Genomic DNA, 19731 nt, shown 5'->3' on the forward strand with positions numbered 1-19731 from the left:
GTTCGTAAGATGAGGTATTACTGTATATAAATTTTAAGTATCTAAGATGCAATGTAATATTTTTCCATAATTAATTATTTATTAATTTACTTATTATTTTACCCTGAAGCAGAGAAAGTTTCCTATTTAATTAGCAGAAATACAAAGTAAAAAAATCTATGCTGAATAAATATTATTTGTATTTATCTTAGAGTCATTAGTTATAATAATGTGTTTTAATCAGAATTAAAGAGGTCAGACCTACTGATCTTAGATTTATTAATGCAATTTGGTTCCTTTTCCATATTGTCTAGTCTGGTTCTTGGGTATGTACCAAATTTGTTTTTAAACAGATTTTAGAAGCATTTTTTAAAAACTTGTAATAATAGATTATAAACCACAAGATTCATTCATATACCAACCTTGAACAAAATTTAACCATTGAATGATTGTTTACTTGAAAATATGCATTAAAGAACTAATGCTGTAATCCAAGTATTAATCTCTGAGCAAGATTTAAATTTGAACATATTCCCGATATAATACTGTTTAGTAGAGAATCAGTTTGGTGTAGTGGTTAATTAAGGCATCAGGTGGTAGACTTGCATTCTAGGTCTTAGGCACAAAGCTAACTAGATGACTTTGGTCACTTTGGTCACAGTCACTTTCTGTCAGTCCTAGGAAGCAGGCCACTTCTGAAAAACCTTGCCAAGAAAACAACAGGGACTTACCAAGCAGTCAACTGGAGTCAAGATTGACTTGAAGAGACACGGACATAAAAAAAGGATTGTACTGTACGTTAATAATTTTGAAATCAGCACTATAACAATTATGATATCTGCCTGACTACAATGCAATTTGTATTAAAGGTAATAAACAAACAGGGCCTTGAACCTGAATTGAGGAAAAGCTATTTATAAATTCCACTCCGCTCCAGAATTTATTGAGGAAAATAGGCCAATCACCTTTACAGAATTATATTTCTGAAAATGAAATAAAAGACCATTAACATATGCCATGTAGAATATTCAAGAGAAAAGTAGGAGAAAATAATAATTGGCAGATAAATAACATTTTACATTTTACACTTCCAAATATATACCTTTCTAATTTTTCAGACAGATTATCAGCAGAATCTGCAGCAGGGATTTGATAAATATCTGATAATTCCAGGCGTTGTCTATAGCCCTTTTGCAAAATAGGCTTTGTCCATCTGAAAAATAATACAAGTGCTTTAAAATTAATCTACAAATCTATATAACATATGGCGTATAAGTTGGTTTTTAGTTTTCTATTATTTTTTTAGCTTCTGCCAGCCCTTTAGGATCATGCTGATTGCATATGCATGTTGGTGTAGTAAATAAATAAATATTAAGTTTCAGAACAAACCTTGCATAATTTGTTGCAAGTGCTCAAGGGGAATCTATAAATTATTGATGTCATATGATCAATATAATTTTCAAACTAGTGAACATTTAAATTTGTGAAATGTTAGGAGAAAAAAATAAACTTAAAATAGCACTGAATGCATCCAAGATCCTGAATATATCTGTAAATATTATTTGGATCAATAAGCTTAAACTAACTACAAACATTTATAAAGCATGATTACAACATAGGCTCATTTCTTAACAGTTAAAAATAGAGCACACTTTTTTAAAATAAATACCATTAGGAACCATATGATGCCTTATTGCCTTTTGAACCTGATTCATATGCTATAATGAAGCATACTTAAATAATGGAATTGCCATGAAAAAACAATTTCCTAGACTTCCTGGTTCCCTCACAATACTTATTAATATATTTTGAGTAGTTTAAGTTTAAGTTTAAGTTTAAGTTTAATCAGATTTGTATGCCGCCCCTCTCCGCAGACTCGGGGCGGCTCACAGCAACAGCAATACAAGACAAATCCAATATTAAAATTAATTTTAAGAACACCACAAGTTAAAAACCAATCATACACACTAGCATACCATACACAAATTTTATAAGCCTAGGGGGAAGAAACATGTCAATTTCCCCATGCCTGACGACAGAGGTGGGTTTTAAGGAGCTTACGAAAGGCTAGGAGGGTGGGGGCAACTCTGATATCTGTGGGGAGTTGATTCCAAAGGGTCGGGGCCGCCACAGAGAAGGCTCTTCCCCTGGGTCCCGCCAAACGACATTGTTTAGTTGACGGGACCCGGAGAAGGCCAACTCTGTGGGACCTAACTGGTCGCTGGGATTCGTGTGGCAGAAGGCGGTCCCGGAGATATTCTGGTCCGGTGCCATGAAGGGCTTTATAGGTCATAACCAACACTTTGAATTGTGACCGGAAACTGATCGGCAACCAATGCAGACTGCGGAGTGTTGGTGTGACATGGGCATATTTAGGAAAGCCCATGATTGCTCTCGCAGCTGCATTCTGCACGATCTGAAGTTTCCGAACACTTTTCAAAGGTAGTCCCATGTAGAGAGCGTTACAGTAGTCGAGCCTCGAGGTGATGAGGGCATGAGTGACTGTGAGCAGTGACTCCCGGTCCAAATAGGGCCGCAACTGGTGCACCAGACGAACCTGGGCAAACGCCCCCCTCGCCACAGCTGAAAGATGTTTCTCTAATGTGAGCTGTGGATCGAGGAGGACGCCCAAGTTGCGGACCCTCTCTGAGGGGGTTAGTGACTCCCCCCCCAGGGCGATGGATGGACAGATGGAATTGTCCTTGGGAGGCAAAACCCACAGCCACTCCGTCTTATCCGGGTTGAGTTTGAGTCTGTTGACACCCATCCAGACCCCAACAGCCTCCAAGCACCGGCACATCACTTCCACTGCTTCGCCGACTGGACAAGGGGTGGAGATGTAAAGCTGGGTATCATCTGCATACTGATGATACCTCACCCCATGCCCTTGGATGATCTCACCCAGCGGTTTCATGTAGATATTAAATAGTAGGGGGGAGAGGACCGACCCCTGAGGCACCCCACAAGGGAGTAACCTAGAGGTCGACCTCTGACCCCCCACTAACACCGACTGCGACCGGCCAGAGAGGTAGGAAGAGAACCACTGAAGGACAGTGCCTCCCACTCCCAACCCCTCCAGCCGGTGCAGAAGGATACCATGGTCGATGGTATCGAAAGCCGCTGAGAGGTCAAGAAGCACCAGGACAGAGGATAAACCCCTGTCCCGGGCCCGCCAGAGATCATCCATCAGCGCGACCAAAGCAGTTTCCGTGCTGTAGCCGGGCCTGAATCCTGACTGCTGAGGACCTAGATAATCGGCTTCTTCCAAGGACCGCTGGAGCGCCACCACCTTCTCAACAACCTTCCCCATAAAGGGAAGGTTGGAGACTGGTCGATAGTTGTTGAGAATGGCTGGGTCCAGGGAAGGCTTCTTGAGGAGGGGGCGCACAAGTGCCTCCTTGTAGGGATCCGGGAAGGACCCCCTCCCCAAAGAAGCGTTGACAATCTCCTGGACCCAGCTCCGTGTCACCTCCCTGCTGGCCGAAACCAGCCAGGAGGGACACGGATCCAGTAAACAGGTGGCGGAACTCACAGCTCCAATGGCCTTGTCCACTTCATCAGGTGTCACCAGATCAAACTCTTCCCAGACAGGTGGACAAGTACGTGCCCCAGTCACCTCAACTGACTCGTTGTCAGTCGACTCTGTATTCCAATTGGAGTCGAGGTCCGCTCGGATCCGAGCGATTTTATCAGCGAAAAACGTGTTAAAATCCTCGGCACTACTCTGCAAGGGCTCCCCAACTCCCCCCTGATTAAGAAGGGAGCGGGTCACCCTAAACAGAGCGGCCGGGCGGGATTCCGCTGATGCAATCAAGGCGGAATGATACGCGCATCTTGCCGCCTTGAGCGCCACTTTGTAAGTCTTAACATGTGCTCTTACAAGTGTTCGATCGCATTCGGACTTACTCTTCCTCCATCGCTTCTCTAGACGTCTCTTCTGGCATTTCAACTCCCGGAGCTCCTCGTTGAACCATGGAGCTCTACGGGGTCTAGTGCCGCGGAGAGGTCGCAACGGCGCAATTCGGTCAAGAGCCTCCGCTGCAGCCTTGTTCCAGGCCTCAGCCAGAGACTCTGCCGAACTGTGTACGAGTGTATCTGGAATAACCCCAAGCGCCTTCTGAAAGCCCTCTGGATCCATCAGGCGTCTGGGGCGGAACAGCTTAATCGGTTCCGCCTCCCTGCGGGGAAGGATTGGAGCCAGGAAGTCAAGCCTCAGTAGAAAATGGTCTGACCATGACACAGGCAACACTTCTAAGCCCCTTAGTCTCAGACCATTACTCAGTTGCTCAGAGAGGAATACCATGTCGGGTGCATGCCCCCCCTCATGAGTCGGACCCTGTACTACTTGGGTCAGGTCCATGGCTGTCATGGTGGCCATGAACTCCTGTGCCAGTCCAGAGGTTTCACCGAGCGACGGCAGGTTAAAGTCCCCCAAGACAATAAGTCTGGGGAACCCCACCGCCAACCCGGCTACCTCCTCGAGTAGCACAGGCAGGGCTTGTGACACGCAGCTGGGAGGCAGGTACGTGAGAAACAAGCCCACCTGGACCCCTAAGTCCAACTTCACCAGGAGGGACTCGCAGCCCGCAATCTCTGGAGCAACGAGTCTACGCAAGCCAAGGCTCTCCCTGGCTATAATAGCCACTCCTCCCCCCCTTCCCTGGGGTCGAGGCTGATGCCATATCTGAAACCCGGCTGGGCAAATTTCAGAGAGAGGGACTCCTCCCTCTGGGCCCAGCCAGGTTTCAGTAACACATGCCAGGTCGGCCTCCTCATCCAGGATCAGATCCCGGATGAGGAGAGCTTTATTTACCACCGACCTGGCATTGAGTAGCAGCAGCTTGAGCCCAGGGCCAGAATTACACTCATCACCAGCACCCAGGATTGGGTTCACAGAGCCGGAACAAGGGATCGTTATTACGCAACGATCTCTTGTTCCCCTGGAACGGCTAGCTCTGTGGCCCCCGCCATATCTGCCTCTCCCCAGCAGGACTGGAATATTCCGACCCTCTACCACCTCAGACATCGGTGCCCCCTCCCCTCCTGCCTCTCCTGCGTCAGGTAGGCTAATCAAATCATTCATACCATTTATTTCATCCATACCAAAGTTCCACCCAGCCCACCCATAACAATCATTCATTTCATACGTGTCATCATACCCACCCCAATAATTCATTAGTTAAACCCCTTCTAAAAAATTAGCTAAAATATTAATTATTAAAAATTCAATATCAATTAAAAAACAATATAAAAATCAATTACACTAAAATAGGATACTAATTAACTAAGTAACCAAAACCCTTGAGCATAACAACAGAATTTCATTCATTCTTTATTTTTTCTTTCTTCCTTTTTAGGCTTCTGGCATAGAGCTTTTAGAAGTCCCGCCAGCTCCACAAGTTTCACAATTTCATTGCTTTATGCCAGGTATGTCAAACTCAAGGCCTGCAAAGAGCAGAGGACTGGTCCATAATGCTTCTGTCAGTAAAAACAGAGCTTAATTTTCAGAGGACTGCAGGAGGCTGTCCCCGCCGAAAATAAGTGATGTTGAGCTGGCCATGCCCACTCATCCTCCCACTCCCCAAGGTCAATGAAATTGAGTTTGACACCTCTGCTTTATACCATCGATTCCAAAACTACTTGCTTCAAAAATGGTACATGATTCCTTGGATTTTTTACTTACACCAGTGAAATATTAAATTGACGGCTCAAATACATCCATTTGCTCGTGAAGTCTGAGTGTGGAAATGGTGATTTTTAATCTGGTATCATTATCTTGATACAACTACTGCCTAAAAGTACAGTAAATAAGCAGTTTACAGTGGCTCTTCTCAAAATTAAATCTGTTCTATGTTAATCCTGTCTATAATAAACTGCTCTTTATTTTTAGCAATCTGACTTTCCTTCCATTTACAGTACATATAAAAAGAATTGCAAGATTATTTTTATATATAAATGCAAACAGCAACACTTTTAGTAAGAGTCTGCGGAGAGGGGCGGCATACCAATTTAATAAATAAATAAATAAGATAACATGGTTTTTATTTCTATTATTATGCTTCTCTTTTAAAGTTGTATAATGAAGAAAGCAAGGTATTTATTACCTGATTTTGGATTTTAAAAATATAAACAGTAGCCAAAGGCTGCAAGGGATTGTGGGAAGCCATACATACCCCTATAAGAATGGAATATGTTGAGGAATAATTTTAAAAAGCAGGATAAAATATTTCCCCTAAAAGAGAAATTTTAAAAAATCTTTAGAGAGACAGAAAAGCTGGGGCAGCTTTTAAAAATTCAGATTTGGTAATCCATTACCCCCTCCAGCAAAGTCTGAACAAAGGTAGAGTGTTAGGATTAGCCCTCATTCAAGAGCTCATTCAAATCACCCTTTCCGAAAACAAGTCTTCACTGCATCATCTCAGCAGTTCAATTTTCAACTCTGGGAGCTCAGAGAACCTATAAAAAGCCAGCTATGACCCCCTACATAGCCCCTACAACAGCCAATAGAATGCATGTCCTTGCACAAGAACATGCTCAAGTGCAAAACTCAGAGAAGGCATAAAAAACCATATGTCAACTCCATATGGTCAGCTGCCCAGAATCACCCATTTAGAACAACAGTTTAATAAGGTGGTTCTGCTTCATCACAAAACTTTCCAATCATCTTCCAGCCTCCATTTTTGTTTCCAGTGCTTTTCTCCCAGCTTGGAACTGAAGCAGATGGATATTTTCCAACAGGATGAATAAATAAGGTTTAATGTATCCATTCTCTATAGATTCCGTAATAATAGTCCTCTTGTTGAAGGTGTAATATGCATTTCAGATAGCAACATAACAAATTAATTAAGATGTTCACCAACCCCCTCCCAATGTTCCAGACACTATTCCACACCTAACTGTAAGAACTCCTCTTGCATGTTATATTGGCCTTTGGAACATGTGAAGGACTTTCCATTCATCACATTCATACCTGATCAACTCCGGATTCAGAAGCCGCAGAACAGTGAATAGTTCACTTTTTTCCCAAAATATTTTATCCAGAATTACAATGAGAAACAATACAAACTAATACAAACTACCAAAAATATAAAAATACAAAGAAAAAATGTTGAAAGAACTTGTCATCCTAACAAGTAAAAGCAGTTTTAGGATCTTACCACTATTTCTTAAAACACATCTGCTCTCCTCACCACATAATTCATCTCCTAGCTAAAAAAAACCCCAACAACCCAAAAGTCCATTATTTATCAGTAGGGAAACCAGATACAACTCATTTTCTCTTTTAAACTTGGTCAAAAAAAGTCAATCTTGTATTCCTTGCCTGAATTTTTAATAGTCTTAATTTTAACCCATCAAATGTAGTTCCAGGGCTTGTTTTCTATCCATAAAAATTGCAACTGTTTCTCAAAGGGAAAGACAAACGACTTGATGGTATAATAAACTTGCCAATCCAGAGAGTCTTAATAATTCCAATACAAACGCTCCAGAAACTGATTAATTAATGAAGCTCAGTTGAGCTTTATGTCTTTAAAAAATAGTATCACAAGTATGAATTTGATGGTGTCTCTTAACTTCCAGCCACTCCCAGCAGACCACAAAACAGCTATTCCTGTGGTCTTCAATAAGCAGTAATCTCTCCTTCCTCCAGAGAGATTTTGCCAATCTGGACGGAGCATCCAGCAGCACTATCCTAAAAAGTGCTGTCTCATTGCCAACAGATCACCACAGAACTCACCAGAATTTGCTCAACAACCTGAATAATTTGCAAGGCCTAAATTGTTGGTTAAGCATTTAAGAAATGAAAAGTGTTCAATTAAATTATCACAAAAAAGAGTATTATTTGGTTAAAACAAAAAAAACCCCTATTTGCTATCTAGATACTATATGACAGAGTCTGTTTGTTTGCCAAGGTAGAAACCAGAAGACTGTGAGTTATCAAATCCACCTTAGGCATGAAAGACATTTTGGTTACATTGGGTCAGTCCTTCTCTTTCTCAACCTATGATGCCAGGCTCAGGCAACAAGACAGTTGCATTTTTAATTGTATAATGATGCCTACATTATTGTTGTGAAAACTGAGGAGAATTCTTTATTTATCTGTTACATACAAGAGGTCTTTCTGTATCTACCAGTCTCCTAATATGCCAATTTGGCTGGGAATTCTGTGACTTGCAATCCCTACCCAGTTGGATAGTACAGTGCTGAGAAAGCTTGCCAGAAAAACAGTACAAAATATGGAAGCTTTTTTAAAGAACTAAGGATGGTAAAAAGTTGCATCAGTACCTCCTCTTCATAAATGCAATCTTATCTTTGAGATAAGAAACCTTGAACATTTATTTCATTTACCATTGATAAGAAAAAGGTAAAGAAGTAATGCAAAACATAAGTGTTCCAGTTTAGTACATCTCCTGAATGATTCTGATTTTACTAATATGACTAAAACATTTCAATAGTTTTTAGAATGATTATCAATTAATAATAATAATAATAATAATAATAATAATAATAATAATAATAATAATAATAATAGTTAGATTTGTATGCCGCCCTTCTCCGAAAACTCGGGGCAGCTCACAGAATAAATATAGAAACAAAGCATACAAAACAAATCTAATACAGTACATTAAAAACTACAACTAAAAACCCTATATATCACACCATGAATCACTTTTATTGGTCAGGGGAGCAAGATCTAATTATCCTTACTTGTATCATATTTGGAGGAAATGTTTCCAATAAACCCTAACATTTTTACTTTTTTTTTACCAATATGTAAAGAAAAGATGAGGTGACTCTTGTATCATTCTAAGAAAACAGTATGAAAATCAAAGATTTAGTAGATTTATAACCCACCCAAAGTCCGAAAGGAATTGGGTGGCTTAAAAATCTACTATATAAATAAATAAAAATAAAGATTGTTTTCTGAATCAAGGGTTGTTCTATTTTATTTTATACTCCTTTTGTACAGCTACAGTGAAGAAAATAATATATAAATGACATATGTCTGCATCAGAGGTGGGTTGCTCCTGGTTCGGACATTTCTATAGAACCGGTAGCAGGAATTTTCCCCCATTGGCCAAACTGGGAACAATGGTCAGCTGGCCACACCCCCAAACCGGGTCTCTTAGCAGTGACATAGGTGCTGCCATCTGGTTTTTGGCTTCTGCAGAAGCTTATTTTTGCTTCTGTGCATGTGCAGAAGCTAGGTTTTCAGAACTGTGCAATGTGTGTGTGCCCACACGGCCCAGGAGAAAGCAAACCGGCGGTGAAGTAAGGTAGAACCTAGCTGTAGTCTGCATGCATGCCTGATCAACAAAACTTACAGTGGAATACACACAGAGACACACAGCTAATCCATTCTCAACTATAAATAGGACTTTGGCATGGACTTATTCTTGAACAAAATTGTACTCAAATAAAGAAACATAATGATGCGCTGTGTTTTATAGAATAGAATAGAATTTTTTTATTGGCCAAATGTAATTGGAAACACAAGAAATTTGTCTTGGTGCATATGCTCTCAATGTGTATAAAAGAAAAGTTTGTTCTTCTAGTTGTTGTGGCGTGCAGTGCTCTATAGTGTTGTTTTGAGGGTAGGAGTTGAAGCAGTTTGCGTCCAGGATGTGAGATGTAAATATTTTCACAGCTCTCTTTTTGATTCGTGCAGTATACAGGTCCTAAATGGAAGGCAGATTGGCAGTAATTGTTTTTTCTGCAGTTCTGATTATCCTCTGAAGTCTGTGTCAGTCTTGTTGGGTTACAGAACCAAACCAGACAGTTATAGAGGTGCAGATGACAGACTCAATAGTTCCTCTGTAGAACTGTATCAGAAATTGAGATTTCTGAGTTGGCACAGAAATAATATTCCTTGTTGTGCTTTTTTGATGACATTTTTGATGTTAGATGTCCATTTTAGATCTTGCGATATGGTCGAACCTAGAAATTTGTAGGTCTCTACTGTTGACACTGTGTTGTCTAGTATTGTAAGAGGTGGAAGTATGGGAAGATTTCTCCTGTAGCCTTTCTAAGATTTTGAGTGTATTCAGTTCCAGATTGTCCCGGTCACACCACAAGGTTAGTTGTTCAACCTCCTGTCTTTATGCGGATTCATCATTGTCTTGAATGAGGCTGATCACTGTTGTGTCATCTGCAAACTTCAGTAGTTTAACAGATGGATTATTAAAGATGTAGTCATTGGTATATATAGAGGAGTGGGGAGAGCACCCAGCCTTGCAATGGGTGTGTGTGTTCTAATGGTACAGGTATCTGATGTGATTCTGCTTAGCTTCACCTGCTGCTTCCTGTTAGGAAGCTTATGATCCACTTACAAATGTGTTCAAGTACCGCTAACTGGTTCAGCTTAATTAGAAAACTGGAATGATGGTACCGAATGCTGAAAGTCTATAAAGAAGATCCTTCTGTTGGTCTTTGGAGAGTCAAGACATTGTAGAACACAGGTCTTCAAACTTGGCAACTTTAAGACTTGTGGACCAACTCCCAGAATTCTGGAAGTTGAAGTACACAAATCTTAAAAGTTGTCAAGTTTGAGGACCTCTGTTGTAGAATGTAGTGCAGAGCCATATTAACAGTATTATCCGTATGAAAATATTTATGTTTATCTAGCCATCCAAGTCATATTATTTGCAGATAAAGAACATAGCTTAAATTAAACTCTGCATTAGATAAACACAGTCCATTGCCTAAACTGATATTAGGTACAAGCAAACACTTAATTAAAATTATTGCTGCTACTATTGCTGCTACTATAACTTCATGTAGTAACAGAAAATAATTCATTCTTACTTCATTGGGAATGGATTATGAGTTTGAGGCTAGTTACCATTTGTACATCAAATAATTTTACCTTCTATTTCTTTCTTTGTTGCCACAATATGTAATCTTTCGCCAAGCGTAGACATTCCTAATGATAATATTTTTATATGCCAAAGTATGTTCTAAGATGCATGTGATTATGTCAATACAAGGTAGATTCCTTCCTTGTACATCTTGTAATTCATGTTCTTGATTTCACCCCTGATGAAAGTTTGTTTTTGCTTTCCAGATTCATTGTTTAATAGAATAATAATTAATCATTACTGAATAAAATATTCAGTATGACTTTATAATGATTTCCAGCTCAGTAGTACCAGAAGATCCTGACACTAAATGGAGTAGTTTTCTAAATTGAACATTTTATTTTGCAACTTTGACATTCCAAACATATGCAGTGTTTTACCCTTTTGATCAGTGGAAACCAATAAATTTATTAGATTGAGACAATACTTTAAAGTTCCCAAAGCTTTGGGCAGGATTCAAATTCAAGCTACTGTAATTTCCAGGTTTTCCATTATTTCAACATTATAAAATGTTTTAAGATCTGATTTTATACCATCAAAGAAAATCAATTTTTATTAATTTATAATTTTTATCCTATATTTATATAAGTATAATTTTAATGTTTTAGTGTTTTAAATTTTTTATCAATTGTTATTTTATACTGTTATAAATTTAATTGTTTTTTAATATAATTGGGGTGCTAAGTAATGGATGACTGGGATAAGTATACTTGTGGGTATGAATGGAATGATTGGCATAATTGGGTTGGTGGGTGAGTGGGGGGTTATGGTATGGATGAGTGGTTTGATAGTAGTGTGAATGATAGATTTGGCCCACCTGACGCTCGGGAGACGGGAGAGGAAGGGGCACCGATCTCTGGGGTGGAATATCCCGGTGTTGCTGGGGAGAGGCAGATATGGCGGGGGCCACAGAGCTAGCCGTTCCAGGGGAACGAGGGACCGTTGCTTAATAACGGTCCCTTGTTCTGGCTCTGTGAGCCCAATCTTGGGTACTGGTGATGAGTGTAACTCTGGCCCTGGACTCAGGTTGTTGCTGCTTAACGCCAGGTCGGTGGTAAATAAAGCTCTCCTCATCCGGGATTTGATCCTGGATGAGGAGGCCAACCTGGCGTGTATTACCGAAACCGGCTGGGCCCGGAGGGAGGTGTTCCTCTCTCTGAAATTTGCCCACCCAGGTTTCAGATATGGCATCAACCTCGACCCCAGGGAAGGGGGGGAGGAGTGGCTATTATAGCCAGGGAGAGCCTTTGCCTGCGTAGACTCATTGCTCCGGAAATTGCGGGTTGCGAGTCTCTCTTGTTGAAGTTGGACTTAGGGGTCCAGGTGGGCTTATTTCTCACGTACCTGCCTCCCAGCTGCGTGTCAAAAGCCCTGCCTGTGCTACTCGAGGAGGTAGCCGGGTTGGCGGTGGAGTTCCCCGGACTCATTGTCCTGGGGGACTTCAACCTGCCGTCACTCGGCAAAACCTCTGGGTTGGCACAGGAGTTCATGGCCACCATGACAGCCGTGGACCTGACTCAAGTAGTACAGGGTCCGACTCACGAGGGAGGGCACGCGCCTGACATGGTATTCCTTTCCGAGCAATTGAGAAATGGTCTGAGACTAAGGGGCTTAGAAGCATTGCCTTTGCCATGGTCAGACCATTTTCTACTACGGCTTGACTTCCTGGCTCCAATCCTTCCCCGCAGGGAGGCGGAACCAATGAAGATGTTCCGCCCCAGACGCCTGATGGACCCAGAGGGCTTTCAGACGGTGCTTGGGGTTATTCCAGAGGCACTCATCCACAGTTCGGCGGAATCTCTTGCGGAGGCCTGGAATACGGCTGCTGCGGAGGCTCTCGACCGGATTGCGCCTTTGCGACCTCTCCGTGGCGCTAGACCCCGTAGAGCCCCATGGTTCAACGAGGAGCTCCGGGAGTTGAAACGCCAAAAGAGACGTCTAGAGAAGCGATGGAGGAAGAGTAGGTCTGAATCTGATCAAACACTTGTAAGAGCTTTTATTAAGACTTACAAAGTGGTGCTCAAGGCGGCAAGATGCGCGTACCATGCCGCCTTGATTGCATCAGCGGAAACCCGCCCGGCCGCTCTGTTTAGGGTGACCCGCTCCCTTCTTAATCAGGAGGGAGTTGGGGAGCCCTTGCAGAGTAGCGCCGAGGAGTTTAACACGTTTTTCGCTGATAAAGTCGCTCAGATCCGGGCCGACCTCGACTCCAATTGTAAAACAGAGTCGACTGACAATGAGTCAGTCGAGGTGACTGGGGCACGTACTTGTCCACCTGTCTGGGAAGAGTTTGATCTGGTGACACCTGATGAAGTGGACAAGGTCATTGGAGCTGTGAGTTCCGCCACCTGTCTACTGGATCCGTGTCTCTCCTGGTTGGTCTCGGCCAGCAGGGAGGTGACACGGAGCTGGGCCCAGGAGATCACCAACGCTTCCTTGGGGAGGGGAGTTTTTCCAACACTCTATAAAGAAGTGCTTGTGCGCCCCCTCCTCAAGAAGCCTTCCCTGGACCCAGCCGTACTTAACAACTATCGTCCAGTCTCCAACCTTCCCTTTATGGGGAAGGTTGTTGAGAAGGTGGTGGCACTCCAGCTCCAGCGGTCTTTGGAAGAAGCCGATTATCTAGGTCCCCAGCAGTCAGGTTTCAGGCCCGGTTACAGCACGGAAACCGCTTTGGTCGCGTTGATGGATGATCTCTGGCGGGCCCGGGACAGGGGTTTATCCTCTGTCCTGGTGCTTCTTGACCTCTCAGCGGCTTTCGATACCATCGACCATGGTATCCTTCTGCGCCGGCTGGAGGGGTTGGGAGTGGGAGGCACTGTTCTTCAGTGGTTCTCTTCCTACCTCTCTGGTCGGTCGCAGTCGGTGTTAGTGGGGGGTCAGAGGTCGACCTCTAGGTTATTCCCTTGTGGAGTGCCTCAGGGGTCGGTCCTCTCCCCCCTACTATTTAATATCTACATGAAACCGCTGGGTGAGATCATCCAAGGGCATGGGGTGAGATATCATCAATATGCCGATGATACCCAGCTTTATATCTCCACCCCATGCCCAGTCAACGAAGCGGTGGAAGTGATGTGCCGGTGCCTGGAGGCTGTTGGGGCCTGGATGGGTGTCAACAGACTCAAACTCAACCCGGATAAGACGGAGTGGCTGTGGGTTCTGCCTCCCAAGGACAATCCCATCTGTCCGTCCATTACCCTGGGGGGGGGAATTACTGACCCCCTCAGAGAGGGTCCGCAACTTGGGCGTCCTCCTCGATCCACAGCTCACATTAGAAAACCATCTCTCAGCTGTGGCGAGGGGGGCGTTTGCCCAGATTCGCCTGGTGCACCAGTTGCGGCCCTATCTGGACCGGGACTCATTGCTCACAGTCACTCATGCCCTCATCACCTCGAGGTTCGACTACTGTAATGCTCTCTACATGGGGCTACCTTTGAAAAGTGTTCGGAAACTTCAGATCGTGCAGAATGCAGCTGCGAGAGCAGTCATGGGCTTACCCAGGTATGCCCATGTTTCACCATCACTCCGCAGTCTGCATTGGCTGCCGATCAGTTTCCGGTCACAATTCAAAGTGTTGGTTATGACTTTTAAAGCCCTTCATGGCATCGGACCAGAATATCTCCGAGACCGCCTTCTGCCGCACAAATCCCAGTGACCGATTAGGTCCCACAGAGTGGGCCTCCTCCGGGTCCCGTCAACTAAACAATGTCGGTTGGCGGGCCCCAGGGGGAGAGCCTTCTCTGTGGCGGCACCGACTCTCTGGAACCAACTCCCCCCGGAGATCAGAACTGCCCCTACTCTTCCTGCCTTCCGTAAACTCCTCAAAACCCACCTTTGCCATCAGGCATGGGGGAACTAAACATCTCCCCCTGGGCACATTTAATTTATACATGGTATGCCTGTGTGTGTGTCTGTTAGTATATGGTTTTTTTAAAATCTTTAAATATTTTAATTAATTGAATTATTTATGATTTGTTTTACACTTGTTGTGAGCCGCCCCGAGTCTTCGGAGAGGGGCGGCAAACAAATCCAAATAATAAATAAATAAATAAAGTGCTTCTACCTATCAATCTATCACTTTATAGAAATCCAATATAGTACATATTCTTATTTACATAAGCTGATCGTGAAACGATTAATTATTTATCAAATTTTGATACTGCCCATCTTACACAGAAAGAACATTTTTTCCCAAATACATTATCACATACCAAAATTTGACAAATGATTTTAAAATGTCTCCTTGGCACCTTGGCTTCAAATTATTTTATTTTGGCTGGTATGAAAATTTAAAACCATGGCTGCATAAGGCTAATGCTCTGTTCAATAAATCCCCATTTGCAATTTCCACTGTAGTAAATTTGGCAACCTACAATATTAATCATAACAAGCAGTTAGATATCTGATCAAATTTTATGACATTCCATATGTTCTCTGTCTTCATTATGACTTACAGGCTGTCCCTACTTCACCATGGCAAGAAAGGCAGCTGAAGTAAAGATTTCATTCCCTCCTGTACATCCTCCATTCAGAAAATTCTGGGGTGGTAAACAAGCAATCAGCTCATCAATAAAACTAGACAGAGAGTTTATATAATTAAATTTCATTGTCTAAAAATTGTTAAAACACATATAATCATCAAAGCACAGAGAGTAATGGCATCTTGGGATGCTCAGCTTTATTATTCCAAAAGTCCAGATAGTGCAACTCTGACTTAATTCTATTCATAATAATTTCTTACTTATTATGTACACTGAGAGCATATGCACCAAGACAAATTTATTGTGTGTCCAATCACACTTGGCCAGTAAAATTCTATTCTATTCTATTTTTGAACACAAAGACATATAGTTAGTGCTCAACTTACAAATAGTTCATCTGAAGTTAGATCACTGGGAAAAAAATCAAATTTTGAATCCCAAACTAAAACTGAACCCTTCACAGTTCAGAGTGTACTGTCTTAACAACAGCACCTAAGAAGTATGAGGGTTGCCCAGGAAGTAATGCACATTTTTTTTCTTCAACAATTATTTATTGAACACAATGAAACTTAGAAACAAGAAAAAATGACATTTATTTATTTATTTATTTTATTTTATTTATTAGATTTCTTCTACACTCCCTATTTTTCCACGTAATCTCCATCCCATTCTATGGCCTTCCTCCAGCGAGACACAAGGACGTGTATTCCCTGTCGGTACCACTCCTTGTTCTGGTCATGAAGCCATTTCTGCACTGTGCAAATCACCTCTAATGGCCTCATCCTCTGTACCCAGCAACTTCTGTCGACTGCAGATTCTCCATAAACTGTACACAAACATTTGTGAATGTTCTCCGCAGTGAGAAATTCAATGATGACACGCTGCTTGTAATGTACATCACTTACAGATGCCATTTCAAAACACTGCTGCAGCTATGCTATCTGTCTGAAGAAACACAAAATTTACACACGCACTCCTGACAATTCAAACAATGCATATCTAAAGTTTCTCATTCATACCATTACTGTAGGCTGAGAAAAAAATGTGGTGTATTACTTTCTGGGCGACACTCATATATTTGTTTTAATAAAAGCTTACAAACAAAAGGGTTATTAGTGTTTAAAGGACATCAGCATTCCTCATTCTTGAAAATATATGTCAAACAGAATGTAAAGGCAATAGAATAAAAAAGGTATCTCATTTTCAAAATTGTGTTTTTACAATATTCTGGATCTATATTTTGCTTGAAAATGAAAGAGACGGGAAAGAAATACAGGAAGGTCCCCTTGACTTACAAAGCCCAAAATTTCTGTTGTTAAGTGAGATATCTGTTAAGTAAGTTTTGCCCCATTTTATGACCTTTCTTGCCACAGCTGTTAAGTGAATCACTGCAGCTGATAAGTTAGTAACACAATTGTTAAGTGAATCTGGCTTCCCCATTGACTTTGCTTGTAAAAAGGTTGCAAAAGTTCATAAAAATGAAAAAGGATAAATAGCTAAACATCAGGTGGTAAAACATTTGAAAATGTTTTAAATATTAAATCAGTTAAGGTGACCAGTTAAACTTATAATTTTCATGGCAATTAAGACTCTTGCTCTAACATTACTGGCATAATAACATAATAGCTTGAATTTGCAGCTTAACCAAGTGTAAAATAACAAGCTGGACTTGGTTCCAAATCTTTCAGGGTGGAATGTTTTCATTCAGCATTTCAGACAGTCATAACATACAATATTCATGATATCCATTTGCTACACTTAACCACCCAATTGGTATTCTGATTTTGCCATCACTAAAAATTAGCCTATTCGTTTGCACTTATCACTTATTTTTCTGAATTTTTAAAAATCTTCTCAGCCACATAAGAACTTCTTAATTAGTCCTCCTTGATTCCATATCCATCACTTAAATTAATTCTTGTGTATGGGATGATGTACACCAAAGGTAGGTGGAATTTGTGTATCTCCAAAAACAACATAGACACTAGTTGAAAAATCTAACATTGGTGTTTTAAGCTACTCTATAAGGTTTAAGTTCAACCTCAACACTGACAGCAAAAACTAATGGTAACCAAAGGAAGTTAGATATGGGATGTAGATGTAATTGAACAAATTCAAGATGACATTTTCTGTTTCAAAAAAGTCGCAGAAAAAAATAATGAAACCTATTTGCATATGAAGAAACGAATGATTACACCAAGCTATACAAATACGGTTGAGATCTCCCCTTTATCTTTATGAATATAGCAAAATAAGTAGGAAGCAGTATGCTTTTATCTTTTCAAAGGGTTCCTCTCAAAAGTATATCTTTATACCACACACTCATTTAACAAATAATTCTGTAATTTAACAAAGATCCCGGATCCCTACAAGGAGGCACTTGTGCGCCCCCTCCTCAAGAAGCCTTCCCTGGACCCAGCCATTCTCAATAACTATCGACCAGTCTCCAACCTTCCCTTTATGGGGAAGGTTGTTGAGAAGGTGGTGGCACTCCAGCTCCAGTGGTCCTTGGAAGAAGCCGATTATCTAGGTCCTCAACAGTCAGGATTCAGGCCCGGCTACAGCATGGAAACTGCTTTGGTCGCAGTGATGGATGATCTCTGGCGGGCCCGGGACAGGGGTTTATCCTCTGTCCTGGTGCTTCTTGACCTCTCAGAGGCTTTCGATACCATCGACCATGGTATCCTTCTGCGCCGGCTGGAGGGGTTGGGAGTGGGAGGCACTGTCCTTCAGTGGTTCTCTTCCTACCTCTCTGGTCGGTCGCAGTCGGTGTTAGTGGGGGGTCAGAGGTCGACCTCTAGGTTACTCCCTTGTGGAGTGCCTCAGGGGTCGGTCCTCTCCCCCCTACTATTTAATATCTACATGAAACCGCTGGGTGAGATCATCCAAGGGCATGGGGTAAGGTATCATCAATATGCAGATGATACCCAGCTTTACATCTCCACCCCTTGTCCAGTCAGCGAAGCAGTGGAAGTGATGTGCCGGTGCCTATAGGCTGTTGGGGTCTGGATGGGTGTCAGCAGACTCAAACTCAACCCGGATAAGACGGAGTGGCTGTGGGTTTTGCCTCCCAAGGACAATTCTATCTGTCCGTCCATCACCTGGGGGGGGGAGTCACTAATCCCCTCAGAGAGGGTTCGCAACTTGGGCGTCCTCCTCAGCTCACATTAGAGAAACATCTTTCAGCTGTGCCGAGGGGGGCGTTTGCCCAGGTTCGCCTGGTGCACCAGTTGCGGCCCTATTTGGACCGGGAGTCACTGCTCACAGTCACTCATGCCCTCATCACCTCGAGGCTCGACTACTGTAACGCTCTCAACATATGGGGCTACCTTTGAAAAGTGTTCGGAAACTTCAGATCGTGCAGAATGCAGCTGCGAGAGCTATCATGGGCTTTCCTAAATATGCCCATGTCACACCAACACTCCGCAGTCTGCATTGGTTGCCAATCAGTTTCCGGTCACAATTCAAAGTGTTGGTTATGACCTATAAAGCCCTTCATGGCACCGGACCAGAATATCTCCGGGACCGCCTTCTACCGCACGAATCCCAGCGACCAGTTAGGTCCCACAGAGTTGGCCTTCTCCGGGTCCCGTCAACTAAACAATGTTGTTTGGCAGGACCCAGGGGAAGAGCCTTCTCTGTGGTGGCCCCGACCCTTTGGAACCAACTCCCCCAGATATCAGAGTTGCCCCCACCCTCCTAGCCTTTTGTAAGCTCCTTAAAACCCACCTCTGTCGTCAGGCATGGGGGAATTGACATTTTCCCTCCCCCTAGGCTTATAAATTTTATGCATGGTACGCTAGTATGTATGATTGGTTTTAAATTGGGGTTTTTTAAATTAACTTAAATATTAGATTTGTTTTACATTGTATTGTTATTGTTGTGAGCCGCCCCGAGTCTGCGGAGAGGGGCGGCATACAAATCTGATTAATACAAAATAAAATAATAATTAAAAAAAATAAAAAAGAATGTGATGCTAATTATTAACATATTTCTTTCTTCTGTTTAAGTGCAACATGATTTCTTGGAATGCATTACAAAACAATAAGCTAATTTCTAATTCTCTCTAATATCAATTTTGAGTGGTCAAAATTTTAGGATACAATAAAGTGACCCAAAATAAAACAGAAGTTTCTACAAGATTGTTGGAGTCTTATATATATGGTAAAGATTTAATTTAATCAAGTTAATTGCTTCTTTCACACCACTCAGTATGGAAGTGCCTATGTCCTTATGGGATATGTTTCTGATTTCCCAGTCTAATCCATAGTTTTGTGATTTTCTCCTCCTCTCTCGTCTGCTCCAACCCAGTACAGCCAAGATCAAATAGACCTTCTCAATGTACTTTAAAGGGTACATTTGTAAATTAAAATTATAGATTCCCTATGGGGGTTATGTGTATTTGTTTGTTTGTT

At 42.1% G+C, this 19731-nt stretch overlaps 1 protein-coding gene across 2 annotated transcripts in view; it reads right to left on the reverse strand.

Moving 5' to 3' along the window:
- The window catches only part of CFTR (CF transmembrane conductance regulator), a 142817-nt gene that overhangs the window by 108641 nt on the left and 14445 nt on the right, over positions 1 to 19731 (reverse strand). For both annotated transcript variants that reach the window (XM_070755458.1, XM_070755459.1), the window contains exon 2: positions 1082 to 1192. In XM_070755458.1, coding sequence (XP_070611559.1) covers positions 1082 to 1192 — 111 coding nt within the window. The remainder of the gene's footprint in view (positions 1 to 1081; positions 1193 to 19731) is intronic.

The sequence above is a fragment of the Erythrolamprus reginae genome, chromosome 6 (assembly GCF_031021105.1).
Source record: "Erythrolamprus reginae isolate rEryReg1 chromosome 6, rEryReg1.hap1, whole genome shotgun sequence".
In the NCBI taxonomy this organism is placed as follows: Eukaryota; Metazoa; Chordata; class Lepidosauria; order Squamata; family Dipsadidae; genus Erythrolamprus; species Erythrolamprus reginae.